General features: G+C 45.5%; 1 protein-coding gene across 4 annotated transcripts in view; it reads left to right on the top strand.

Annotated features, from left to right (window-relative positions):
* CHD2 (chromodomain helicase DNA binding protein 2) overlaps nt 1-27962 on the top strand; it is a 1289637-nt gene that overhangs the window by 1131102 nt on the left and 130573 nt on the right. For all 4 annotated transcript variants that reach the window (XM_069625070.1, XM_069625072.1, XM_069625071.1 and 1 more), the window contains one exon: nt 7701-7879. In XM_069625070.1, coding sequence (XP_069481171.1) covers nt 7701-7879 — 179 coding nt within the window. The remainder of the gene's footprint in view (nt 1-7700; nt 7880-27962) is intronic.

The raw sequence follows: 27962 nt of genomic DNA, 5'->3' as shown, positions 1-27962 counted from the left end.
GTGGTGCGTCAACCCTTGGAATGATGGGACCAACCAGTCTCGATGTATTAGCAAGGATCTAGCCATCCCGAGATTTCGGAAGTGTCCCTGGACCACCCGGTGGAATGACCAGCTGTCCAATGGGCTACCTCAGTAGGATCGTTGCTGTTCTGCGTGAGTAGCTCATGCCACAAGTCGCCTTCAAAAGATAGTGTAACAAACCTGAGGATGTGTAGTCCCTTCTCCACTATGGGGGGACCTTTTCCATGGAGCCAGGGCGGTGCATTCATAGTACAATATCCCCCTGGGAGAATCACATGGGGGAAGGAAGCCCCCTATAGGATTGGGGACGACTATTCCCAGGAGACGCGGTATGCCCCTGCTTCAGTGCCACTGACCCCTTCTCTATTACCAAGTCCTCCTTTTCCATCCTATAGCCAAAGCCAATGTTTTCTATTGTCAAATTAGTCAAAATAACATACTTGACAAGACTGAGCAAGGTATTTTACATCTAGTTTGTAAAAGAGGTATTGAGAAGATGATGACCTAGAGTCGAGGAGTACTTTGAAGGATCAGCGTGAGAAGTCTATCTTCTCACAAGATGTCATTGGTCCAAATAATAACAACAAACCAGCGTGGGAGTTCAAAATGATCTCAGCTGGGATACGAAAGGAGAACGATCCTCCGAGGACAAACTACGAGAGCCGTGCATCAGGTGAGCAGAGAGGAGCTGAACGGGAATCCGTGAACAGAGAAAGGGCAGAACTCGGACCTGGTCTGAGCTGGAAGGACCTCTTGTGCTGCTTCCGTGATGAACCTCTGGGCACCGCAGGACCTGGCGAAGCACCTGCGAGAAAGTTGGCGCAGCCGAGTCAGTTGTCTGCAGGGCCGCTGCAGATCCCGCCCGCTTACCTTAATGCTACCGGAGTCTCAACGCACAACACAGCTGCTCGGGAAACGCCAGTAACTACAACACAGAAGCTAACAGGTCCGTGGGCTTTCCCGAGAGGCGTTGGAGGACTGGGGAAGTAAGAGGATGAAGAGAGAGTCTGGAGTAAGAGGGTCTAAGACCCTGAAGGGACAATGCAAGTCTGGGACCCTCATCCATGTGAAAGTCAAATTATAAGAGTGTCTTGGACCCCATAAATAACCAAGTGAGAGGAATTGTGTGTTTGGCAGGAGAGTGAACCAAACTGATATGACAACACAGTGCGAGTCTGTGACCTGCACCCATATGAGAAGTCAAGAATGAGAGGGTCTGGGACCCTGAATGAAAAAGCAGCAAACAAGGGAAAGTGGTATGCTTGGCAGGAGAGTAAACCAAGCAGATGCAATCTGTTAGGCAGAATTGCACGCAGTACCCTCTGGGACCACCACATACAATTAGGACTACAGGTGTAAGCAAAAACCAACTTTTGGTATAAGTCTGTACTACACATTTTTGTGGTAGCGAGCTGAGCAACCAGGCTTATCTCAAGAGGGAATGTGAGTCGTACAAGAGGTTACACAGAGATCTTACAATCACAGTGGTTCAAGTAGACACTTATACTCAAGGTTTCTTGCTAAAACACTTATTAATTTATTACACAATCATTTAGAAAACATTCACTAGAAGGAGGCAACTTAATACTATACACAAACACACTTCAATAGCAAACCAATAAGTTTCTGAACAAATAAGGCCCTCCTGAAATAGGAGCAAAATCGCATTTCAGTTACTTTCAATGGGAGCAAAAAGGCACAAGTTAGCAGTATAGATCACAAATACTTTTAGGCAGTGCAAATAATTATCGTTCACTAGAGGACTCGATTCAGTTCAATAGGTCAGGCCAAAGTCAATGGACTAGTGTCTTGGATAGGAAAGAGCAGTTCTTGTAGTAAACGGTAAAGTCGTTGCCAAAGTTTTCAAAAGTAGTTTGTACGAAAAAGAATCATATGTTGGGTCATAAGATGATTAGGCCTATAAATTGGGAAAGTTCCACAAACTTTTACTGCGAGAGAAGCGTTCTCTCAATCGGGTTGGCACAGTACCCTAGTATGAAGCAAAAGATGCCGCTGAAGAGAATGGTACCTGGCAGTTCCTGCAGATCTCACTGTTGCTGAGCCTCAGTCGTTGGGACAAGAGCGAAGACGTCGGGGGACTCCTGCAATGCGCGGGATCGTTGGAAAACGCTGACAAAATGGAGTCACTTCAGTCTGAGTAGCTGTTCTTTAAGCACACAATCTGGTGTCTTTCCCCCTGGTTAATCCTATCCAGGTGGCTTAAGAGTTGATTGGTCCCACCAACTCAAAGGAAGAAGTCGTCCTTGAAGGGGCTTGTTTGTCGAGATGAACTTGCCAATTCGGACCTGCAGTAGGGCTTCACCAGGCAAATCAATGGTCCAGGAGTTGCAGCAGCCATCCTCTTCCAGCTCGTCTTCGGTTCTTTCGTTCCAGTGGTCGACTGCTTTCCAGTCCAGGAGACCCGTCTTTTAAACAGTTTTCTCCCTTTCATCCCAGCCTAACTGGACATGCAGTTTTCAACAGGTCATACGCTAATGGATTTACTCTGCAAACACAAATAGAAAAGTCACTTAAAGAGAGGAAAAAAAGTGGTTAGTGCAACATGAGCTTAGTTCAAGGTTCTAGAGACGGTTTCTGCTCCTCGCAAGTCTTTAAAGTCCAAAAATGTAACCCTAGTTAAAGGCAGTTCGGAGAGGGCTTAAAGTCCTGCCAAACAGCGAACAATGAAGAGTTCCTGCAGATTTCTTCCAGTGTCTAAAGTTATTGAAGCAGCAAGTTAGCAAATAACAAAGGAGCCCTCAAAACAGATGTGAGAAGGGGACACAAGCAGCAGCTTGAGGCAGAGGTAAGAGGGGGTTGCCCTGGACACCTCTACGTGCACTCCAACACTCTGGAGTGACTTATTGGAATCGGGTAAGCAATTCCTTTTTCCCCACAGTACCTTTGATTTTGAAAAAAGTGTTTGTGTTGGATCCTCCGCGATGTGGCAGCTCTGGCCCCACCTCCGGATTCCTTGGTCTGGAAGGAAGGACAGGACAATGCACAGTGTCTCTCAGCAGCAGTCTGGAGGGAGGACCTGTAGCACGACTTTCAAAAACTTCTTGGTTCACTCTGCAGTTTTGGCGCCTTTTTCGCAGCACCAACAAAGGACACGAATCGCCTGGACAATCTTCTTCACTTCCTGGAGTCCCACACTCTGGTGAGGGGGTCTGGGTGAGTTGGGTTGGATCCCTGACGTGTCCTTACAGTCTCAGCACAGATTTGGACGGATTCGGCCTTTCCACAACGATGCACTCAAAATGAGCTGCAGGTTTCCTGGTTTTGGGGTTCCGCAGCTGTGGAAGCTCCTGGGTCCTTGGAAGATGGCTTGTTTCAAAGTTCGTCTTGGGACTGGTTGTTCCCACCATCTAAAGGGAAGGAGTCTTCCTCTTCAGTGCTCTGGCGCATAGAAAACAGGGTCAGGACAGCAGTGGTCGCTTCATGGTCTTGCAAAAGGGTCTGCAGGCGTCTCTGGTAGTCGTCTTCTTAGTTTACTTCTGTTTCCTGTGGTCAACTTCTTTACACTCCATAAGCCTCACCTTTTATACAGTTCTAGCACACACTCCTCAGCAATCTCTCTCAGCATTTTACAGAAAGGGCTGATTGGCTGTCCAATCAGGACAGCCAGACCCCCGTGGGAGCTGGTCCTAATCAGGCACTCTGGCAGACAAAGGACCGGGGGGGTGAAATACTCTTTCCACACTTCCTTCTTGCCCAGACATTCTGGAGCCTAGGTGGGGATACCTACTGGTTCCTGCCAAAGGAAAACACACACACACACACACACACACAAACCCACCCCCTCCACAATGGTAGAATAAGGGCCAACAAAGAACAACCACACTAGTAATGGCGAAAAAAAAGAAGGGAGGTCCCAAGTTGGTACTTGGGTGCCCCTATTGTGCTCTATCGAGACTATGAATATAACCTGAGATATGAAAAATACACAATAGTTGGTAGAACACGTCCACTGCCACTAGCCATAACTAGGGGATTGTCTGTGACAAAAAAGTCACAGGAGCAGAGATAAGGGGGATACTAAGTATCCCTTTGGCACTCCACTGAAGGTGGGGGTCTGCCAATCTCTGTCCATAGCGTTTTGGGAGAGACACCAAGGAGCTCTCTATCCATAAGAACTGTAGTTAACTTAAGGATATAGAAAAAAGAAGGACCCTAGGGGTCCCCAATAATACTGCCCATAAGGAGCTCTGTGCTGCAGTAGTAAAACACGGTTACCAGTCAAATGGTCGAAAACATTTGGTCGACAGACAATTTGGTCGACACCATTTGGTCGAATGCCAAATGGTCGAATTTTTTTTTTTTTTTTTTTTTTACCCATTTTTTGGTTTTTTTTGGGGGGGGTCCCCCCCCAACCCCCTTTTTTTTCTTTTTTATTTTTTTTCCCCACACGAAAACCCACAAAACACATATATATATATATAAAAAAAAAAAAAATTCGACCATTTGGCATTCGACCAAATGGTGTCGACCAAATTGCAGTCGACCAGTTTGTTGTCGACCAGTTGACTGGACACCGTAAAACACAGATGCCTTTGAAAGCTATGGAACAGACAGACTCGATAGTATAGGTAGATTACAAAGAATGGAGTTGCAAAAGACAGAGCCCACAAGAATGAATGAATTAATGAATGAATGGAAAAGGCACCACTTATTCAGGGTTGAAAGAAAAGGTCCAGAATTACAGCAAAACGTGTTGGGGGACTCACTAGAAGAGGGGATGATGCACAATAATAAATCTCCCTAACATTGGGAACCTGTATACCATTGGGATATTTTTATGAAGTCTTTCCTCAAGTGGACTTTAGGAAAACTCCCTAACAAAAGACGAGGCTTTTGGAACAAAAGACGAGGCTTTTGGAACAAAAGACGAGGCTTTTGGGACAAAAGGCGAGGCTTTTGGGACAAAAGGCGAGGCTTTTGGGACAGAAGGCTAAGTCGACCACTAGAACTGAAGCTCCGAACCAGAAGACAACCAGAGACACCTGCAGCACCTCCAGTAACTGCAGAAGCACTACTGAAGTACAGCTGCTGTCCTGAACTCGTGTTTGAATCGACAGGGAAGCTCCACCAATGACGAGACTGGGCTGGTGGGCATACCCAGCCTCAACACACTTCAATTTGAGCCATCCCCCGATGCTGTGCGACCTTTCCGGGCTGCAGAATCCCAATTCCCAGGGTACCTCGACCACCTTGGAGTGTGTCATCTTGCCGTTGACGAATCTAGCTGAAACTTCGGTGGCATCCCTGTGGATGCCACCGAAGCACACATCCTCTCCTCCGAGTTCCCTCACCAGAGTGCAGGACCGAAAAAAATAGAAGGTTCCAACCAGCGCGGATAGTTTACTACTGCCGCTGAGAAAAAGGCACCAAAACCACGAACCGACACGGGAGTAAGAAGAATTCTTTGCTGGTGAGTCCCTCTCTCGACTACTGCTGTAGGAGCCCATCCATGCCCCCTGCCCCCCGTTCGTCACCATGACCAAGGATCAGGAGACCGGGTTCGCAGCTGTGCATCCAGAAGTTGTCTAGCTGCATCATCTTCTTCGCTCTCAAGGTACTGTGGGGCTGTTGGTAATCTTTACTGAAGCCATTTGTGTTGTTCCTTTGCTTTTGGAGCATTGTTTCTACTGTTTGGATTTCCCCCCAATCTGCAGTCGCCCCGTCTTAACAGCTTGTGACTACAGGAAGGCTTCTACTAAGCTCCAGTGCTTTTTTTTTACAAAGATCAACTAACTTGTTCCATCAGAACTATTGCTCTCCTTTTGACTTTGGCATTAATATTCTGACCCTCTTGGCTTTGGCATTCCTGGTTTCCCTCCAGACCTGAACTGAAGAACTCCTTTCTTCTTAGGGAAAAGACTGCCTAAACCTTATAATAGTTGCTACAAGTATTGCTTTCATGTGATTATTGCTCTTTCCATTCTTGAACTCGACCTATACCTGAATAATGCAGAGTAAATTTAAAATAAGTACTTTTTTAAATGTATTTCTTTATTTGTGTTTTTTGAGCAAAAAAATACATGTACACAATCCCATACAGACAAACATATTCAACATAATCACATTACAAACAAAACACGATATAGTAATAGGATAAAGAACACATATGAATCCCATAATAATTTACATGACATTGGGAATTTTGTCCACAATTCTATTAAAAATAGGTCTATTAAAATGTGCATACTTTGATTAAGTCTAGGATTCCTTGCTGTGTCACTTTTACTGACCTGAAGTCACTCCGTGTGGACCAGAAAAGTATATAACAATTTACTCACCTGCTTTATTCTGCCTTCCTATCCTAAATATACATTAAATGTTGCTAGTTGATAGAAAATTCCTTTATATTTGAACTTCCTTGTTAAATTTCAAATAAATTTCTATTTTCTATATAACTACAAGTGTGTAGGTGTTTCTTTGGATCTATGTATATTCCGATTTATTTGTACTGATTTACAGCTCACATACTTCTCCTAAAATAAGTGTGGCTGCTCTGCCACCCGACCAGCCTAGGGTAGTATAGGCCTATATTAGAAGTCGCAGCCCTAGAACTAAGGGATAAGTCTTGTAGAGTCCAATACCAATTGGAATTTAGAAAAACATATCTAACAATGAGCAGGTGAAATCCATGCAAAACCAGATGCTGGAGAAGGTACAAGTTACTTACCTGTAACCTTTGTTCTCCAGCATCGGTCTTGCATGGATTCACATGTGAACCGTCCCTCCTTCACCTCTCTGGCTCTTGGTTCATACCGCCACTTTACATGCAATACCAGCTCTGAAGATGGGCACAAGGGGTGGAGCTTAGGTGGACGAATGTCATTGGCTGCGGGCAGTATGACCCCAAGGACACTGATAGGCTATGGAGGAGACAATCAGTTTAAGTTTTAAGTTTTACCAAGGATTCCAAGCCTGACAGCGAAGAATATTCATTAGCATGTCAATCCATGCCAGACCCATGCTGGAGAACAAGAGTTACAGGTAAGTAACTTGTACCATTCTTAGACCGACTCCCAAGCGGGTCATGATTCCCTATGCAAACACTTTGGTTGATACCAGAGCGGCCTTGGGCTTCTCTCTTTTGAGCTATATTCAGATTCCCATGATAATGATAAAATACATTGAGATGCAAGTCGTTATTGTTAAATCAACTTGGTTTTAAAGACAGATTGTGCTTGTTAGTGGGTTCTAGGATCCTGCTCATGCACTGATAATTTAATGTATTTATTATTATAATCATGATGCCGGTGATGGAGAAAAAAAGTAAGTGTATTTTTAATGCAAAGAAATTCATGCCCGATATGCATTGCTAGACCCAAGAAGTTTTCTTGTTAATCTGATTTCTGTAACACAGAATACACTTTAGTCTATGCTTCTGCCTGTCATTGCACACATTAGCATTTGGATTTTTGAACACCTTTACTCTAGCAGGAAGGTGGCTTACTGTATTAATGTCTTACTGTATTGGTAAGTGCATACATCAGACGGTGGTTCACCAGTGTCTCATTGTAATGCCAATGGTAGAGCACTTTATGCACTACTTCTAGACATGTCCATATTTCCATCTAGTTTGGGTACTGGTGACCATACAGCTTTAAATCTGTTGCAATGCTTCGTTTGAATTAAACAGTGGGTTTCTTTTTTCCTGAACCCTGTAGTGCAAAGAGCGAATGAGACCGGTCAAAAAGGCACTGAAGCAGCTGGATAAGCCAGACAAAGGAATGGCTGTGCAGGATCAGCTGGAACACACACGCACCTGTTTGTTAAAAATTGGAGACCGAATATCTGAGTGCCTTAAATCTTACTCTGATCAGGAACATGTTAAAATTTGGAGAAGGTATGTTAGATACTTTTATCATATTTTGGGTCATGTACCCGTCTACATTAAGATTTATTTTCTGTTCTTGAATGAGAAGATTCCACTATTACATAGCTGGTTATGAGGAAAAATATTTTTGCACCACAAACATTTTTGGGATTCACATGCATGCATGGCACCATCTAGTTGAGGAGCTGGAGCTAAGTACCGCCACCTCAACCATCTCGCCCATAGCACCTATATGTTGGATGCCAGAGTGTGAAACATGTGCAATACCAGTGAAGATACCGATACCAAGGAGAATCTGGCATTGAGGAAACCATACCTCCACACGAGACAATACGATGGTCATCTGAATAAAATCCATGAAGAAACAGAGCAAATGAATGATGAAGACGAATGGTGACGTCACTGTCATATAATGCAAAGCTGACGTATATAGATGTTAGGGAGAATTCTCATAAATGTGCTAATTCCCTTCACCTTAGAGACCCCCAGCAACTTTGCTGGATTTTGAGGACTTGTTTATTTTTTACCTGGAAAGAGTGTGAGCTTTTTTTCCCACTCTTTCATGTATTTTGATGTGTGTTTTTCACTTGTGTTCTTTGATTATGGGGTTTTAGATAACTCCATAGGCATCATCTTTTCATTTGTGTTAAACAGCACCCTCAGTGCAGTGACACAGGGATGTCTTTTAGACTTCCCAAAATTTTAGAATACCTTCTCTGGGATAAACTACTGTTTCCCAGAGAATGTTAAGTGAAATTGACTTTACTAGTCTTTCCAAATTCCTAGAGCCAGCACACACCATCTTACAATGGAGTGTTGGAGGGGTTACATAGTATCCCATGTTTCTAAATACTCATGTAGCAGTCAAATGCTACACTTTCCTAGTGAAAAGGCTGGTGGCAGTGGTTTTACAACAAGCTACCATGATTTTTACCGACCGCAAACACCGGTAGCTAAAAATCACGGGAGCCATGTTTTTCAAGATGGTGCCTTAAGTCCCTTTGTTTAAACAGGCCCCGGTCTTCTTTTTTCGCCGTTTCTTTTTGGAAAGGTCCTTCTAGTGTTTGTCTCTGCGCGAAAAACCAGGTTTGGTCCCTTTGTTCGTGTGTCTTTGGCGGGCTTCAGGACGGAAGACCTCCTCTGGCATCTGAGTGTCTGGGGTGGGCAGGAAGTGAGGGAGGTGCCCGAAACTCCCTGTGCTTAGTCTCCTAGGAGACCCAAATGCACCCTGACGTGATTGGCTGACTGTCCGGCAAGAACAGCCACCCTGCTGGGTGAGTGACAGCTAGGCTGGAATGAAAGGGAGAAACTTGTTTAAAAGGTGAGTCTCTTGGACTGGAAAGCAGAGACGACCACTGAACCGAAAGCAATGAAGAAGAGCTGGCTGCTGCAACTCCTGGACCGTTGGTTTGCCCGGTGATGCCCTGCTGCAGGTCCGAATTGCCAAGTTCATCTCGACAGATAAGCCCCTTCTAGGACGACTTCTTCCTTTGAGTTGGTGGGACCAATCGACTCGTAAACCACCTGGATACCATTCTCAAGGCTGGTTAGGATTAACCAGGGAGAGGGACACCAGCTTGTGTGCTTGAATCTACAGCTACTGGAACTGAAGTGACTCCATCTTGTTTGCTTTTTCGACGATCCCGTGCAGTGCAGGAGTCCCCCGACGCCCTCCCTCTTGTCCCCACAACTGAGGCTCAGGAACAGTGAGATCTGCTGGACCTGCCAGGAACCAACGTCTTCAGCTGCATTTTGTTCTTCATATTAAGGTACTGTGCCAACCCGATTGAGAGAACGCCACTCTCGCGGTGAAAGTTCGTGAAACTTTCCCAATTTACAGGGCTAATCAGCTTGTGACCTGACATATGATTATTTTTTGCATAAACTACTACTGAGAACTTTTGCAAAGGCTTTACCGTTTGATACCAGAACTGCTCTTTCCTATCCAGAACACTAGCCTATTGACTTTGTCCTGGCCTATTGACTTGAATTGAACTCTTCTGGTGAACTGAACCTATTTGCACTGTCTAACAAGTATATGTGATCTATTCTGCTTACCTTGTCCTTTTTTCTCACTTCTAAGTAACTGAACTGCCATTTGGCTCCTATTTCAGGGGAGCTCAAACTGTCTCAAAAACTTAGTTTTGTATTGAAGTGTATTGGTATATAATAATAAGTTGTTTTATGCTAGTGAAATGTTTTCTAAATGATTATGTAATAAATTGTTTTACCAAGAAACCCTGAGTATAGAGTAGAAGTGTATACTTGAACCACTGTGATTGAAAGTCCTCTGTGTAACTACTTGTACTGCTCACATTCCCTTTTGAGATAAGCCTGGCTGCTGAACTTGCTACCAAAAACTATGTGGTACAGACTTATACCAAAGGTTTGGTTTGGCCAACACCTGTAGTCCTAATTATGTGTTGTGGTCCCAGAGGGTACTGCATGCAATTCTGCATAACAATAGAGAAGAGATGTAGAGACTAGAGACTGCAGGCAATTCCATAAGGCATCAAGAACGTATCAAGATAAATGACATCTTGGGATCAAGATGAAGAAACTTATCTATAGAAGTAATGAAGAGATCAAGCTATTTCACACATGTACGCATGCAAAGAAACGCAAGCAAATGAAGTATTCTTAAGGCTAGCTTTTATAGTGAATAGAACGTACAATAGCAGAGCTGAGCAAAAGAAGGAAGGCTGCTTTTTCCATTTTCCAAGTGTGGCATAGTTAGAAAACAAGTGAATTACAGACGAAAACTCAGAAAGGCGAGGTTGGACTAGCCAAGAAGCCAAAGCCATATCAGACTGGGGTGTGCTGACATTGGATGCAAATCGTGTGAAAGAACGAAACTCCTGTTTAGAAGGCATGGACAAAAACAAGAAGACGTCAGAGGTCTATTAAAAAATAGTATTTTAATACACTGAAAGCTCAATTTCGTGGTCTTTAGTCACGTGGGGAGAAGAAGTTGGACGAGCATGATGGTCACACCTATGCACAAGGGTAGAGCATGCCTTCACGCCCGTGAATTCCCCAGAGCAAAGAACATGTTCAAGGCCAAGTTCAAAGACCTAATTGACAGTGGACCACTGAGGTGATGATGGATGGATATGCTAATTGGTGGGAAGCTATGGCTAAGACTAGCTCATCTGCACTTGGACTCTCAGCCTCCATGCTGCTAATGTAGGTCGGGAAACCACACGTGCTAGCCGCAGACGTCTGCAGCTCCAGGGATTCCTTCGGTCTCCAGCGCGGTAACGTGGAGCTCGGCACTGGAATTCCGCTGACCTATTCAATCCTCCTACAAGTCGCGGGATACCTCGCTCTGGGCCAGAGGCTGGGGGCTATTAGAGAGGTGAGGCCCCCGTCCTTCGTTGCCCGTGAAATTTAATAAGATCAACACTTTTTTCAGAGGCACCGACATATTAGGCACTTCCTCCCTTTATTCTTTTTTTGTATACAAGGCTGTGACGGGAGGGAGGGAGGGAGGGAGAGAGGGAGGGAGAGAGAGAGGGAGAGAGAGAGAGAGGGAGAGAGGGAGAGAGAGAGGGAGAGAGGGAGAGAGAGAGGGAGAGAGAGAGAGAGGGAGAGAGGGAGAGAGGGAGAGATATATAGATCTCCCCTGAGCCTAGTGGAGCATCCTTTTTAACGTGAGTCTTGAGTGATTCACTAGGGCCTTTCCAGGTGACAGCCTTCCTTGGAAGCTCGGGGCTGATTACCTCTCCTGAAGTTCACTGATGTGTCCATGGCCACCAACAAAAAGGCGGGAACAGAGACTACCAGCTAAAAACCGAGAGCCTGAATACCCTACCCCTGGGCTTTGTGACGAGGTGAGGGATAGTTTATTTGAAACTGGCCCCGTGGGCTCAGTGGCCTCATTTCCTATGGTGACCAGAGACCGTGTCACAGAGGTCCTGGCTCTTAGTTCCCGAAGGAGACAGAGACTGCGATGCAGTCTCCCGGAGCAGAAAAGATAAACTAGACAAGGTTGTCGCTGCTAGTAAATGCCTAATTCAAGATCGGCATAATCCACCACTGATCTGGAACATGTGCTACCTGTATATCGGGAGACATCATGGAGCCAGTCCTTACTCCGGCTGTTTTCTCCTCCTTGGAAGGGTCTGAACCTTCTATAGCCAAGAACATATGTATTGGAGATTCCCAACCAGAGTCATCAACGCTTGCTGAATGGCCGGGCCTTATGGCCAGAATAATGCAAGAGCTAATCCTATGCACCAGTCCCTTTGACCTGGGCATAATGGTAAACTCGCTGAGCAACTTGGTGCTGGATTCTCAACCTCCCAGAGTGAATATGGCATCTCAAACAGATGAGGCTGTTAGGCCAGGTGTCTAAGGCATCTAAGCGAGACAATGTCTCTCAAACAAACACACAAATGAAGCTATGTGATCAAGCCTCCCAGACTGTTTGCTGCATCAAGGTGCCCGCGATTCTCCCTATTCCGATAGTGGCAATGAAGGAAGGGGATGAAATGCCAATTACTGTCATCATGGGCCCCGTACAGGATTTATCGCCGTCCTTCTTGGCACACGATTCGAAATTGGGGGGAAAAAGGAATTAAGCATTCATCTGCAACTTCTACACTGGGACTTTCGCAGAACTTCCGTCTGAGAAAGTCGCAAACGACTAAAATAGATGGCGCAAGCATTCATAACTTCATCATGGATAAGAGGAACTTCATCATTGCGAATATTCATAAGGCAGATGGTCAGGAGCCCAGGGAAGCCTTGCGGAACAAAGTCCTAGCCTGGTTAAGACAGAGAACTGGGCCAGGCGTGGCGAGATTATCTGACCTAAAGATACTACGCAGGTTGGATTTAAGAGACTGGTGCTCGCTTCCTAATATGGATTGTATTTTAGTAGGATGCGGGGCTAGTACTCTTCCTGATTTCTTAAGATTGTGTAAATATTTTCCCAGAGGATCGTCGAATTGTAACATGATTCTCTGACTTATCCTGTTTATAAGGAGCTGTTATGTTGTTTATCTGGTTTGGCTTATACCATATGGCCACTATGCTCTAGTATGTGTATAATATGTTGTCTTTTATGTTGTTTGTACTATTGGCGCCCTCACACCTATGGTTTTATTGGTGCGCAATATAAATGTAATAAAGTAAACTAAACTAAAGGAAGGTACTGACGGAGGTTAGAAAGTAACCAATGATGAGGACTGCATGATCAAGGGTCCTATAGTTGTGTAGCCAATTAGACGTTGTATATTTAGTGACGTTTATAGTGACATATTTTAGGGATGGGTTTAGTTGCCCCTCCTAATGCGAAGAAGCCAATCAAATTGTTTCACTGCCCTAAACGCGTAAGGGTCGTAAACCTAGATCCTTGTAGAACCTATTACACTCACCATTAGGTTTTTGTAGTTTGCCACATAGGATGACGTTAGTGATACGCAGGTTAAACATCCCCTATGACGATTTATTACTATAAAAATGTAATTTTTTAGGAAATGTTTTGAGAAGTCTCGAGAGAGATCATGATGAGGTCTGTCTGTTGATGTACGTTGTACTCCCTGTTTTAGATAATTGATATTAAAACAGTATTTTTTGCCAACTACCTGAGTTGTTTCTATTATTGATGTTTGAGTAAACTCTACATCCACCGTCCATCTCTAAGGCATTGCTAACCCACCTTAAAGGGCTGGGAGAACCCCCCCCCCCCTTTCATAGTGTTCAGTTTTGAACATTTCAGTTTATTTTCTGGCAGTTTTAAATTAAAATAGGTGTTGACATGGGCGTTGTTAGGGAGAATTCTCAGAAATGTGCTAATTCCCTTCTACCTTAGAGACGACAAGCTCTTTTGCTAGACTTTAGGACTTTTAATTTTTATCCTGGTGAGAGTGAGACCTTTTTCCTCCTCTCTCATATATTTTTCTTCAATTTGAACACTGCGTTTCTTTTGGTTTGAAGTCTGACATACTCCATAGGCCTCATCCTTTTACATTGTGACACACAGCACCTTCAGTGCAGTGGCACAAGGAAGTCTTTCAGATTTACCAAAGGTTTAAATCCCGTCTCTTGTTTAAACTACTGTTTACAAGTGCAGTGAAGTGAAATTGACTTTACTTACCTTTTGTTACTTTGTAGACCCAGCGCACACTATCTTACATAGAGTGCTGGAGGGGTTACTTAGTATCCCACTTGTCTTGAGATTTACTCTGCGCCCCAAACCAAGTTTGGGCCCTTTGTTAATTTTGTCTTTGGCGGGTTCACTAGTGAAGCCCGCCTCTGGCTCCAGTATGTCTGGCAGTGCAGGAAGTGAGGGGGGTGCCTGAAATGCCATGTGCTTCATTTCCTTGGTTGAAGGAATGCACCCAAAGGTGATTGGCCGGCTGGCTGTCCTTGCAGGACAGCCACCCTGCTGTGTGAGTGACAGGCTGCGAATTAATGGGAGACACTTGCATAAAAGGCAAGGTCTTTTTCAAGGAAGGCACAGTCGACCACTGGACGAAGGAATCTGACAAAGAACTTGGAAGAGAAGCTTGCTGCAGCTCTGGGGCTGTTGGTTTTCCTGGTGAAACCCTGCTGCAGTGCCGAAGCTCCGAATTCGCCTCGACTAGAGAAGCCCTGCAAAGGACGACTTCTCCACTTGGGCTGGTGGGACCAATCGACCCCAAGAGAAACTCATCTGGAAATCCTCTTTGCTGGCTGTACTTCCATTGCTGCTGCAGGAAACCGAGTGCCAGAGAACGGGAACACCAGAATCAAGTGCATCGTTTTTAAGCTGGACCCGAGCTCCAGGAAGATCCTCCGGACTCCCTCGAAGCAGGGCTGGCCAAGGCTGGGCCACCTCAACAGAGTGCTGGACCCCAGAAGAAAGGAAAGTCCACAAGGTGTCACTGCATTGGTGCTGAGGCCCAGGAACAACAGGATATGCCATACTACAACAGGAACAGAAGCCAGCTGGAACCAATTTCAACAGATCTAAGGTGCTGTGAACTAATGGGTACTTACCTCTTGTTGTGTAGCTTGTTTGCTCTCAGTTGAGACTTGCATTTGCTGCCTTTTGCAGAGTTGCTTGCAGCTTTGCCCATCACATGCCTCCCAGCTTGTGCCCCAACAGTGACTTCTTTTTCTACAAAACTATCTATAACATTGTGCAAGACGTTTTACTTGCCTTCAAGATGTGCCTCGGCTTCCCCAGACTTTGCTCAAGTAACATTGGCTGTCCTGGCTCCCTGAAGACTCTTCTAACCTCTGACTTTGTGTTTTGATCTGTCCCTCCAAAAAGTCACACATTCTTTACTTGTATAGCTGTGAAAGGGTTATTCTACATTGCATTGGGAGGTTTAAAAGTGTGTACCTGTTTGATAAACTTGTTAACCATTGATTCCTTCCCTAACCTGTTCCTTTTGACACCAAACTCAGTATTGCTCTAAATGTACCAGTGATATATCAATGTCCGCAGTCTCCTAGTTATTGAAGTCACCTCAGGGTGTAGGAAGTGTCTGTGTGCATCCCAAAAGGGTATCGATTGATTAAGTGAAACTGAGTGTGTATTTTTAAGTATATTTAAGTGTTACATATTTGTTCCCTTCTAAAGAAGGCTTACTGAACTGACTGTTAAATTAGTAAATCTTGTTTAATCAAGTAACCTTGTGCAAGTGTTATTAGGATACTTGTCACTGTGAATCTCTATGTTGCAACCCTACAGCTCACATTGACCCCTCTTGAGATAAGCCTGGTTGCTCAGTCACTCAACCAACGTGTGTAGTACAGACTTATACCAAAGGTTGGGATAACTATTGCCAAGAGGACCAGGCTGGTGCAGTCTCCCACAGGATACTGCATACAACCTTGCCTAACAGGCGTATTGGGAACTAGATGCCTCTATGGCATCCATGCACCTCTCTCAATGCTTCCTCGTGTAGACGTCCTCTTCAGATTAATTTTTTTTTCCTACCATCGAGATCAATCGCAGGAAAAGGTGATCCACAAATTCATCCATGAGGACTCCCTTCTCCTGTGGTCTGCTTTTTAGCACAGTCAATTTAGTAACTTCCACTGTTCTCTCTGGCTGGGTCAGCTAGAAGGACTCTCAAAAGAATTCTAACTTTCCTCTTTCACTTGACTGTTACTGGGACAAGTATGAAGGTTCTAATAACGATTACCACTTGTATTCCCTTTTTTCATCTTGCTGGGACGAGTATGAATTTTCCAGTAATGTGTTAGGCAAGATTGTATGCAGTACCCCTTGGGTGCACTAAAATAACCTTGACCTCCTGGCAATAGGGACCCAACCTTTGGTATAAGTCTGAACTACACAGATTGATAGTGTGGTCGAGCAGCCAGGCTTATCTCAAGAGGAGTCAATGTGCGCAGTAATGTTGTGACAGAGTTTCACAGTAGCAGTTATTCAAATAAACACTTACCCTCAAGGTTTCTTGATAAAAACAATTATTAATTTATTTCACAATCAGTTGTAAAGCCTTCTTCAGAAGGGAGCAATATATGTAACAAAGTACACTTCAAAACACACTCTTAACACACTCTTAGTTTCTCTAAGTTAGATGATACCCATTGGGCATGGCACACAGACACTTCTTACACCGTTAAATAGCTAGGACATTGTGGACATTGATTTATATCTACTACATTTCGAGCAATACTGAGGTTGGTGTAAAAGATAGAATAGAGGAATAAAACAAAGGTTAACAAATAATTCACAAACATGTAAGTACTTTCTGAAAACCTTCCAATGGCAAATAAGTTTAACACTTAAGCACAGAGTCCAGGTGAGAAGAGTCTCTCAGGGAGCCAGGACAGCTAATGTTAATTGCACAATGTCAAGGGGAGCTGAAGATCTTCTTTGCAGGTAGGTAAAAAGTCTTGCACAATGTTTTTAGAAATGGTTGTAGAAAAATAGAATACTTGAAGGGCCACAAGCTGGGAGGCTTGTGAGGGGCAAAGCTTTAGCAACTCTGCAAGGTAACCAAGACAGGTCTCAACTGAGAGCAATTAAGGCTAACAAGAGATAAGTTCTCTTAGACTACACTACCTCTGGTTAGAAGAAAGGGTTCCAGCTGGCTTCTCTTCTTCTACAGCTCTGCAGATCCTGTTGTCCCTGAGCCTCAGACATGTGGACAAGAGTGAGGACGTCTGGGGACTCCTGCTCTGCAATGGGAAGGTCAGCGGCAGCAATGGGCAAACTTTGATTCAGCGGTTCTTCTGTGTTTCAGCTCCTCGCGTGCCATGAACCATCAGACGCGTCCTTTCTGGACTTCCTGGTCCCTGACACATAGGGGCTTGCACTGAGCTGTACTCCCAACTTGGCCGTCAAACACGGAACGCTGTTTACCAGATTCCACGTCGGACGCATCATGTTCTATAAAGCAGACACACCCCGCAGCCCTGCGCGTCTCAATGCTACCACTTGCAATGGCTAGACTTGTGCTGTCGTAGTTCGCTCTTGCTGACTTCTTTGATTCCTGATCCCCTATTATTTCCTCCTCATTCATTCCTTCCCTTTGTGTCCTCACTTGCATCCCGGATCTCCGTGTACTCGCTTTCCGAGTACACCCTTCGCTGTTTCCAGGACTTCCCGGACATTCTGTACGATCCAGGAGTCGGGACGCTGAACGCACGCTGGAACCAGAGGGGACACGCACAGGGTTATACAAGACCCGCATCGTGCGCAAGAAGACTCCATCGAAGAACTCTATTAAACAACACAGACAGGTGAGAAGGGGGGGAAACCTGCGACATTGCGTCTGACGGCAAATAGTAACACTTTTCTTGCTTCTGTGGTCCAGCACTCTGTTGAGGTGGATCAGGCTTGGTCAGTCCTGCATCAAGGAGGTCCAGAGGATCTTCCTAATGCTCGGGTCCGACTTAAAAGCAATGCACACGATCTGGTGTTCCTCTCCATGGCTCTTTGGTTCCAGCAGCAGTGAAAATACAACCAGCTTCGAGAGGATATCCAGACGGGCTTACTTAGGAGTTGATTGGTCCCACCAACTCAAAGGGAGAAGTCGTCATTGCAGGGCTTCTCTGGTCGAGGCGAATTCAGAGCTTCAACACAGCAGCAGGGCTTCACTGGGCAAACCAACGGACCAGGAGTTGCAGCAGGAATCTCTTCCAAGCCAAAAAGGCTTGCCTTGTATGCCGGTTTCTCCCATTCATTCCAGCCTAGCTTTCAATCGCACAGCAGGGTGGCTGTCCATGCCGAACAGCAAGCCGGCCAATCACCTTTGGGTGCATTCCTGTAACCAAGGGGATTAAGCACAGGGAGTTTCGGGCACCTCCCTCTCTTCCTGCCCGTGCCAGACATACTGGAGCCAGAGGTGGGCTTCACTCGTGAATCACGCCAAAGACAAAATGAAAAAAGGGACCAAACCTGGTTTGGCGGGTAGAGTAAATCTCAAGAAGGGCCTTTCTGACAAGAAATGGTGAAAAAAGACGACCGGGCCATTTTGACGAAATGGGCACCCATAGGTGTCTTACCGTGGCTGTGAACGCATCCCGCGGTAAAAACACACAATGGTAGTAAAAAGTGAAACACTGCCACCAACCATTAATTGTGGAAAGGGTAACATAAAAATGTTACATGACAAACTAGACAAAGAGGATACTAAGTAACCCCTCCAGCACCCTATGGTAAGGTAGTGTGTGCTGGGTCTAGAAAGTTACAAAATGTAAGTGAAGTCAATTTCACTTCACTGCTCTTGGAAACAGTAGTTTCACCAAGAGAGGGTATTTTAATCTTTGGGAAATCTAAGAGACTTCCCTGTGTCACTGCACTGAAGTTGCTGTGTGTCACAATGTAAAGATGATGCCTATGTAGTTTGTCAGACTCCAAAGTCAAAAGAAACACAGAGAATAAATTGTATTAAAATTACATGATAGATAAAAAACTCCTTAAGTCCAATAAAAAGAGCTGGGGGTCTCTTAGGTAGAAGGGAATTAATTAATTTCTGAGAATTTTCCCTAACGTAATGATCCTCACTTGTTTCCACTTCTTTAATGTTACCGGGACGAGTATGAAAGTACCTGTAATGATTCTCTTGGTTTCTTACTGTTCGCTCCTTATTGGTACGAATGTCTGTGTTGAGATAATAACTCTTGGTGCTTTCTGTTATTTCGTCTTTACTGGGACGAGTATGATTATTCTGCTCATTCTATTGGGTATCCCTCCCGGGTCATCCGCTTTCCCTGTTACCTCTTTCTCTTGGGGTTAACGCCAGGCGATCAGCATGGTATCCTTTGTCAGGTTTGTCAGGTTGGCTTCCAGCTTCTCCACTTCTCTCGATGCTCGTACAGTGCTGTGAACGGGTCTATGGGCTTGTTGTCATTGTTGGACTCAGCAGTTCACAAACTCTCGGTCACGCCATCACCTAGGGCTTGGTAACTTGTCTGAGGTTTCCTTCCCTCCGCTGTTCTTGCTTCAGGCTTCTCACGTGTCGCCTTTACTCGCCAGCTTTCTTCCACGCTTGGATGCTGCACGTCCCGGTCGAACTCGGCTCTCTCTCTGCCATGATTTCTCCTTCTTCTTTTATGACTTTTGTTAGGTCAGAATATTCCTTTTTATCCCAAATATCCTTCACCTGTCAGACCCCCAGTACTTTTTGCTGGACTTGTGGCTTTCTTTTCTATGTTCCTGGGTAAGGGTGAACTTTTCCCCCACTCACCCTTTCTTTTATTCTGACTGTGGGAGTCATTTTTATGTCTCTACATACTTTATTTTTTGAGTCATGTTTTCCTCCAGCTTTTTATAGTCATCTTTTGCTACACACAGCACTCTGTGCAGTGTGGCTGGGAGCCCCTTGGGCATTCCTTTATCTTTTATATTCGTTGCGTGAACTACTGTTCCCAAAGGTAGAGGGATACGTTTTTATCCTTCTTACATTTTATATTGTGAGATTAGAACACTTATGTGGAGTGCTGAGGGGGTTACATAGTATCCCCTTTCTCACTTCCCCTGTAACATTTCTGTTACAGTAACAAGCATGCCTGAATGGCTGGTGGCAGTGGACGTGTTCTACGACTTTTGTGTAGTTTTTCCCCACAGGCTGTACTCACAGCCCTGGTAATGCACATAAGGTTCACCATTGACCCAAAATGGTGGCTGTCTTCTTTCTTCGCCATTTCTTGTGTGCTTGTTCTTTCTAGTCCTTGTTCTGCCACACTGGGTGTGGGTTGATGGTCCTGGTTTCACTTTTTTCTTCGGCTGGAAAACTTTGTGAAGCCTGCCGAGGCTCCAGAGTGTCTGTGAAGACAGGAAAAGAGGGAGGAGTCTGAACCTCTGCAGTCCTTTGTCTTCTGCCATGCCTGGAACCAGTTGTGACTGGGAGACTGAATGTACACAAAGTTTGAATGTAGCTTGAGTGCTGATTGGCTGGGTTCCTGGATAAATGTCTTGGGTTAGACAAGTGAAGACAAGTCGAACAACTTGATCCGAATCTGATGTGGAAGAAGAAAAGAAAACACCTGTAGCTACTTCCAGCGACCAGAGATGCCTGCTGATCGACTGCTGCTGTGCTGACTTACTTCCATGCGACAGATGAGACCTGAAGAGGACATTTCCTTCCCTTGGACTCGTGTGACAATCAATCTTAAGAAGACATGCATTTCGACCCATCCCACAACGAGCTATGACCTTCCGTGGCTGAAATCCGCCAATAGCCTGGGACCTTGAGGCTGAATGCATTGTCTTTCGAAGAACGAATCTCTCTGAGACCACCTCCAGAAGAAAGATTCCACTCCTTGAAGTCACCTCACCAGAGTGCTGAACCGAGATAGCAAAGCAAATCGTTCAGACGAGAACCGTTCATCTGGTATCCTGAAAAGGGCACCAAATACATAGAGCTGCAAAATAGCTAGGTATTCTTCGCTGGGAGCCTTTCCACTCAACTGCTGCAGAGAACTCCCTTCCAGTGTCCTTTCTTTGATCTCAAGACCAAGAATTCAGTGACTGTGTCCTGCAGCTGCTGAATCATGAGGTTGTCCGCCTGCATCATCCTCTTCATTCCTGAGGTACAACAAGACTCGACTTACCTAGAGTCGTTCTGTCCCTCCTGTATAGTTAGACGGGGGAATTTGTGTAGTTGGGAGTTGTTCTGTCCTTATTGGTCCAGGCATAACACTGAAATGCATTCAGGGAGCCTTCTCTGAAGTCCCTAAACCCTTTTACCAACAAGAACTGTTACTTAACTACTACAGAAGAATTCCACAGGTATTGTGCCTGCCTTTTTGACCTCCAAACTGACCCTGAAAGAGACTCAGAACTAGATGGGAAAGGACTCCTAATGCTTAGGCTCTGTGAGAAGATTGTTAGCTAGTTTACCTTGTGTTGGTTTTGTTTGTCATAAGGAAAAAATGCATACTCGACTTTGAATAACATACTGTCATGCTGAAAAATATTAAAGCTATTACTAACCTTGGATTTGCATACTGCCCCTCTGAAATGTAATTACAAAGTTCTTACTTAACTTTGAATGGTGTCCACTATTCCGAAAACTATTTCAAGTGTAACTGTATTATTCCTGAAAATGAATAAGTTACAAGTGTGACAAAGTTATTACTCGCCTGTGAGTTGCATACTGTCCCTCTGATAAGTAATGACCAGGTTCTGACTTACCTTAGAATTGTGTCTACTATTCTAGAAAGTATTATAAGGTTCTTACTCGCCTTTGAATTGCATACTGCCATTCTAGAAAGTATTACAAACTTTACTACAAAGAGGTTTTTACTTACCTTGACTGACAGAATGCCATTCTATATATGTCTTTTACAATGTGGTTTACTTACCAGAAGTATTGTATTGGTTTTATCTTCTGTTTATTGCTTATGATAGTACTTAACTTTTTAAAGAATTATCTTGACTTGTTGTGACCTATATAGCGATATTGTCACAGATTCTGCTGAGGGAATCTTCTCTTATTTGGCCAGGGAAAGGCAAAAGATATCTGACTCTGACCCTGAATGAAAATAAACCTTAAGATATAAGTCTTAATGACATCCATGTGCCTTTGCACCATGCCTGTAGGGCTTATTGTGAAATAAATAAAGAATTACCACATGTTCTTGATCAACAACCTTATTTACCTTATTGATCCCCCACCCCACTTTTATAGTACTGAGACAAAGAGGGATGTGTGAGAAACCTGAGGGCATTCTCACTAGTAGTCCCAGAGGATCTGTCGTTCCGGTGGGCAGGGGAGGGCCAATCGCTCTTGGATCCCAACCCTAGGGGCAGACGAGCGAAGAGGATCACCTGGGCAGGGGTCCTTGGGGACTGCTAAGGAGGCGCCAGAGGGCGAGACATGTTATTCCGCTGTCCCTCACCCCAATCCCTCCTATCCTCCATCTGCTTTCATGGGATACTATTGCCCAAATCTTATCCTACCCCATACCTTTCCATTAAAAGAAAGTAAGATGAAACATCCCTGACATCCAGGGAGACCAGTCTTTTTGCCAAAACCTAACAATAGCCTTTCCTCTCTCTCCTCATACCTTAGAGGATCTTCCGTAAACCCACTTGTTTTCTCCCCATCATCCTCCCCTAGTAATCTTCCAAACCCAGGGGAATAGAACAATCACCTCAGCACCATCATTACCGTAATAACTTGAACAGGCGAAGATGGAACATAACACCCAATTACTTTATAAAGTCTCAGCAGACATCCACCCTCCGTCTAGCACTAAGACAATGAAGGGGAGAATCCAAACCCCCCGAAGCCTTTATGGGATATTGTATGTCCCAGGATGCCCATTGCAATAAGCATCACCCAAGTACTGAGACAAAGAATAGGAAATCAAGTGGAAGACCGACTTCCTATGAGAAACAACACGATAGTACTGGGACGAAGAAGATGCAGCGAGAGGCCCACCAGCATCCTCAATGGACCTGTCTCGGTGACAAAGGCAGACAGGATCAGGCGATTGAGATCGACAACACCCGCAGCCTGTTAACCATTCAAAAGAATATAAAAGTATTCAAGACAGTTGACAATGCGAATGGGTTGGGAGCAGAGCTAAGGAGCCGTGGCTGTACAGGACCTGCTGGAAGAAACTAGGAAGCGGAGACGCTGAGGGGTCTGCAGGACAAGATACTCAGAAAAGGCGTGACTAGAGATTGGTATCCCCAATAAGTCTGAGCGGTCTGTAAAAGGGAGCCGGGAAGCGGGCTGATCCCTTTTTAAATCTGGTGTGATGAAATGCTTGTTCCCCTGGGTCAGGACAGAAGCCCAGGCGTGTCTGAGGGGCAGGCGGTGAGACCCTGACGGCAATGACATTAATTACAGAACGAAACACAACCAATGAGTCAAGCGTTGTGAAAGTCTGGTGTGTGTGTGAAGTAATGAAGCAAGCAAGTGAGATACAAGGTTGCAGCTCGACCACGTAAGGCTGCTGACATGTCTGGCGAAGTTGACTAACATTAATACGAGGATACTAAGTAACGGAGTGGTCGCGTGTATGATAACATTATCAAACGCCTCTGTATGATATAGGAAAGCTTCCTAAAGTGAAGGGGTGCTGTGCGCAAGCTGAAAACCAAGCCAAGTGAAGGGGAGCTGTGCGCAAGCTGAACAAACTAGCAAAGGTAAGGGGAGCTTTATGAGCTATAAATTGAGTGAAAGAGTGAATACGAGCAGGAGAGCCACCTGAGAAAAGGAAGGTAAGGGAAATCTTCAAAAGAAGTAATAGAATGAAAGTAATAGAATGAAAGTAAACTTTGACACAGACAGCGTTTTTATTTTGGACTGACAGACTTGGACTACCCTCAGTTTTCGTTTTGGTTGAGAGTACTCCCATTTTAGAGTTGGGGCCAGATTGGTATTATCCACTCCATACCAGTCAAATAAAGGTTTTGGAACTGTATCACTTGTGTCTGTGTCTTCTTTTGATTCCATACCTGCCTCACAGATGGAACAATGAGGATGACCAGAAGCGGTAAGCAAACACTGCTTTCTAGTCTTTGGAAAGTGATACAGAGAAGTTTAAAACAGACACAGCTGAATATAATACGAGTGAGAGGCAGAGACTGCAGTGGAAAGCAGCTTGTGCTGATGCTGGTGGGAACGCCAGAGGCGAGCACACTGTGGAAGGCAGCACAGAGGCCGACGAGAACGGCTTACGGAGAGACTGGGCCAAGAGAAACTCCCGGCTTTATTGCTATAGGCAGCTGGAGCCGCCAGAAGCAAGGGAAGATGAAGCTGGAGCCAAACAGCTAACGGGACACATAACCAGTCAGCGAACCAAACGAGAAGAAGACGGAAGGACGTGAGGAACGCCAGTGCTCCCTGGTAAGTCCAGAGAGAGAGAGCGAGTGGGTTACCGGGGCGCTTGAGCGAGTGTCGCATATCTTTAACAGCTCGAGAAAGTCGAATTCATGTAATTGGGTAACTGATAAAAATACAAACAGTTTTAAAGGGTCGGTGAGCCAAATCTTGGCTAGACAGATTGATGCAAATATGAACAGTGCTAAGAAAGTGTTGGTGACTCAATGCTTGGAAAAGAACACTGACACAAATACGACCAGTGTTAAGAAAGGGTCTGTGATCCAATACTAGAAAAGCATTTTTTGTTGGATGACAGAAAGAGAGTGGAAAGCAGAAAACGCATGATAGGACAATGAGAGCAGAAAAGCCCTGACAGGACAGTGAGAAACAGCCAAACAGTGAGTCCGGGACTCACACACATCAAAGGATATAAAGCCTTGGCAGGAGAGCAAACCAGGTACTGTGCGAGTCTGGGACCCACACCCAAGAAACAGAAATGTGATATCTTGGCAGGAGAGTAAACCAGGAGTAAGAAGAGAAGTAAACCTGAAACCGTGGAACAGTGAGAACGAATAGTAAAAGGGAAGACCCATACCCCTTTTAAGGATTTGTAATAAAGTTGCAATACCCGGCAGGATAATACACCAGGGGTAAAAAAAAGGAACAGTCAAAGGAAAAGGGAAGAACTATACCCCTTTAAGGTTAATTGAGATGCAGAGCGAGATAAACTGAAGATTCAAGGGAACTGTGTTTCAAAGCGACCCAAGGGAAGGCCCCCACCCTCCTTTCCTTATACTGTATTAATATATTGATGTTGAAAAGCAGCAGGAACAAAGGGAAAGAGTCAGTTTCCATAAAACTATGGAAGCATAAAAATGGGAAGAAACTCAAGCGAGAGAAGTTGTACCCCTTGAAACTGAAGTGAAATATTGTATAAAGAGAGAGATGCAAGGGGAGAGCGCGTTGAAACAGTATAACATTATTTGACCTACTTTACGCAAGTACCGGACAGAAAGTGAAAGACCAGAAGAAACATAGGGGAAGGGAGGAGACCTTCCCCTCATCGACCTTACATTGCTTTTTGTTTTAGGCACCTTAGAAATTTGTTTGGAACTCTGAAAGAAAGCTATAAGTGCATAGCTTACAGTAATCCCCTTAGGGACAGATGGGAATTCCCCAACCTCTTATTAACTTGCCAATAAAAGTCCTATTTCACACTAAAACTTGTTACTGTGTCCGAGTCTTACTCTCAATCCCTTACACCGTATGCATGCATATATATATATTTCTGAGGCTTTTGGAATCTGCTTAGATCACATGCTGTGCATAGGCCGACATCTAGTGGAAGCTGCGGAGTATTACAGTTTGTTTTTCGAAACTCGAAAATGGGCGTCGACACAGGGCGTGCCAGTAATACTATCCCTAGTGTGACGTCCACTGTACCCAAGATCCCTCACGCGTCTAGGATCCTCAGATTGTTTTTTTCCGCCATACTGGTCGGAAGCATTTTGCGGAGTCCCCTGGCCTTAGCCATACTTTTGCTAAAATATTGATTAATTTACACCCTTTCCCCATCCCAACGTCGAACTTCGACACTCGACGCCGGCTGGAGAAGAAATCGATCGTCGGCTGCTGCACGACGGATTTGGGCCTCGGAATGCCTCTGGCCTCGGTCCGGGCCTTGGAAGGCCTCTGGCCTCGGCCCTGCAAGTAGGGAGATTGGGGGATTGGACATACTCTACACTCTTGGTATATAGGTACACCTAATACATTTCCTACACTTAACAGCCCGCTGCCTCAAGGTGCGTATGGAGGGTACCCCTTTTAAATTCTGCCCCAAGTGCAATCGCAAATACCCTTGGGTCGACAGGCACGCCACGTGCAATCTCTGCTTGCCGAGGGACCACCCCGAAGCGAACTGCAGAGCGTGTAGTAGGTTTAAACCTAAGACACTTAAGGACCGTTCGACGAAGTGTTGGGCCCACCACGCCAGGCAGGCGGCCATGGCAGCGGAGGGCGCCTTCAGCGATGGCAGCGACGCTGTGCTTTCGGACGGCGAGGGCATTACGGCATCGAAAGACAGCCGAGCACAGGTCCCCGACCTCGGAAGGTCGTCCGACAGGGCGGCTATGGGGAAGACCCCCGGCGACACAGGCGCTTCACACACCACTCACACAAAACACACGAAGTCCAACCGAGACTCGACGTCGAGTTCTCGGAAAGAGGCACAAACAGAACGGTCCGAATCGGTGTCCTCTGGGCGTTCTCGATCGAGATCGCCGCATGACTCCAGGCAATCATCCACTCTTGCCAAGAGTGCCTCGCTCCCTAGGCTAACAGAAGTTCGATCATTGGAGGAAGAAGACGACTTCCACCCCCAGGCCGCGCTCCAGGAGTCGGAGCTCGCAGACAAGATCAGCGCGGTCCCACGTTCGAAGGACAGGGACTCTACCCCCGATCCTCGACGCCAGGCGTTGAAAACCTCCGGAGCCACAAAGGGACAGGGAAAACACTTTTCCACTCACGGGGAGGGGGGAAAACAGCAGAAGAAGCAGCCTCTGCACTCTTCCACACCTGTGAAACACTCCACTCCTCCTAAACAGACAGACAAGACTAGGTCTGTTGATATTTCAAAAACCAGCAAATCTACTCAAGATAAATCTCCTAAACTTTCTTGAGAGAGTCATTCCCAGTTCCAAAAAATGGTCGAGTGATGACATAGATGGGGTCATGTCAAGGATGTCTTCTTTGGCAGACTTTTACGATAAAAATCCAGACCATTTCCTTTCATATGATCCACAAGGGGCTACACCCTCAGGCTCTAGTGATCCTATCCCCCCGAGTAAGAAGCCCCGGTTTGAGACACCGATGAGGTCTACAGACCCCTTCGAGGTACAACCATACTCACGGCCATACTTACTGTATCAAGGAGAGACTTCCTTTGGTGAGGACCAAGATTTTGGCATGGTAGAAGAGCAAACCGGGACGGGCTACTATGGGGATGATGAGGACCAAGAAGAGGAAGAGGAAGACCCTGAAACCTACAGAGTAGATTCCCTGGTAGAGAAGGAAGCCCCGGTTACCGACTCCCCTGTCGATAACCAACTCCTCCTGAACGAGGTTCTCGCACCTGCAGCAGAACATTTCCATATTGACACCCACGGTGTCCAGGAAGAGAGGGACTTCGCCGAGGAGTTAGTGGGAGTAAGGAGGCCTGTTGCCCAGACCATCCCTATCCTTAAGTCTATTCAGCGAAGAATAGACCCGCCCTGGTGAACCCGAACCTCACCAGAGCAGTCAATCCCAGAGTTGAAAAACTTTTCAGGGCAGCTCAGTCTGACCCTCTCTGTATAAGAGGACATCTGAAGCCAGACTCCCTAGTTGTCACTAACACTCGTAAGAGGGCTGGAACACCCTTGTCATCGTCCGAAGCTCCTCCAGACAAGGAGAGCAAAAAACTATATGGTTTCGGCAGGAAACTACCCTCAACGTCCGCCTATCAGGCAAGGATTGCAAACTCCACCACCCTGTTGGCCAGCTACAACTGCCATCAGTGGGAAGAAGTCGCGGCACTCATAGCCTCTGCACCAGAACCCTTAAAGGGCCAGTTAGCACGAATTTCCGCAGAGGGTAGAGCCGTGTCTGGTTGCATTTTAAAAGCAACTTTTGACGCCACGGACAACGCAGGCAGATTGATAGCAGAAGGTACTGTTATCAAGAGACATGCGTGGTTACGGCAGCCTGGTTTTAAGGCAGAAACCCAGGCATCATTGTTGGACAAACCGGTGGAAGCCGATCTGTTGTTTGGTAAGGCGGTCAAGGACGCGCTGAAGAATGCC

Source organism: Ambystoma mexicanum, chromosome 11 (genome assembly GCF_040938575.1).
Source record: "Ambystoma mexicanum isolate Mex_15411 chromosome 11, UKY_AmexF1_1, whole genome shotgun sequence".
In the NCBI taxonomy this organism is placed as follows: domain Eukaryota; kingdom Metazoa; phylum Chordata; class Amphibia; order Caudata; family Ambystomatidae; genus Ambystoma; species Ambystoma mexicanum.
Note: the sequence above shows the minus strand (reverse complement) of the source record. Positions and strands in the feature narration are given on the sequence as shown.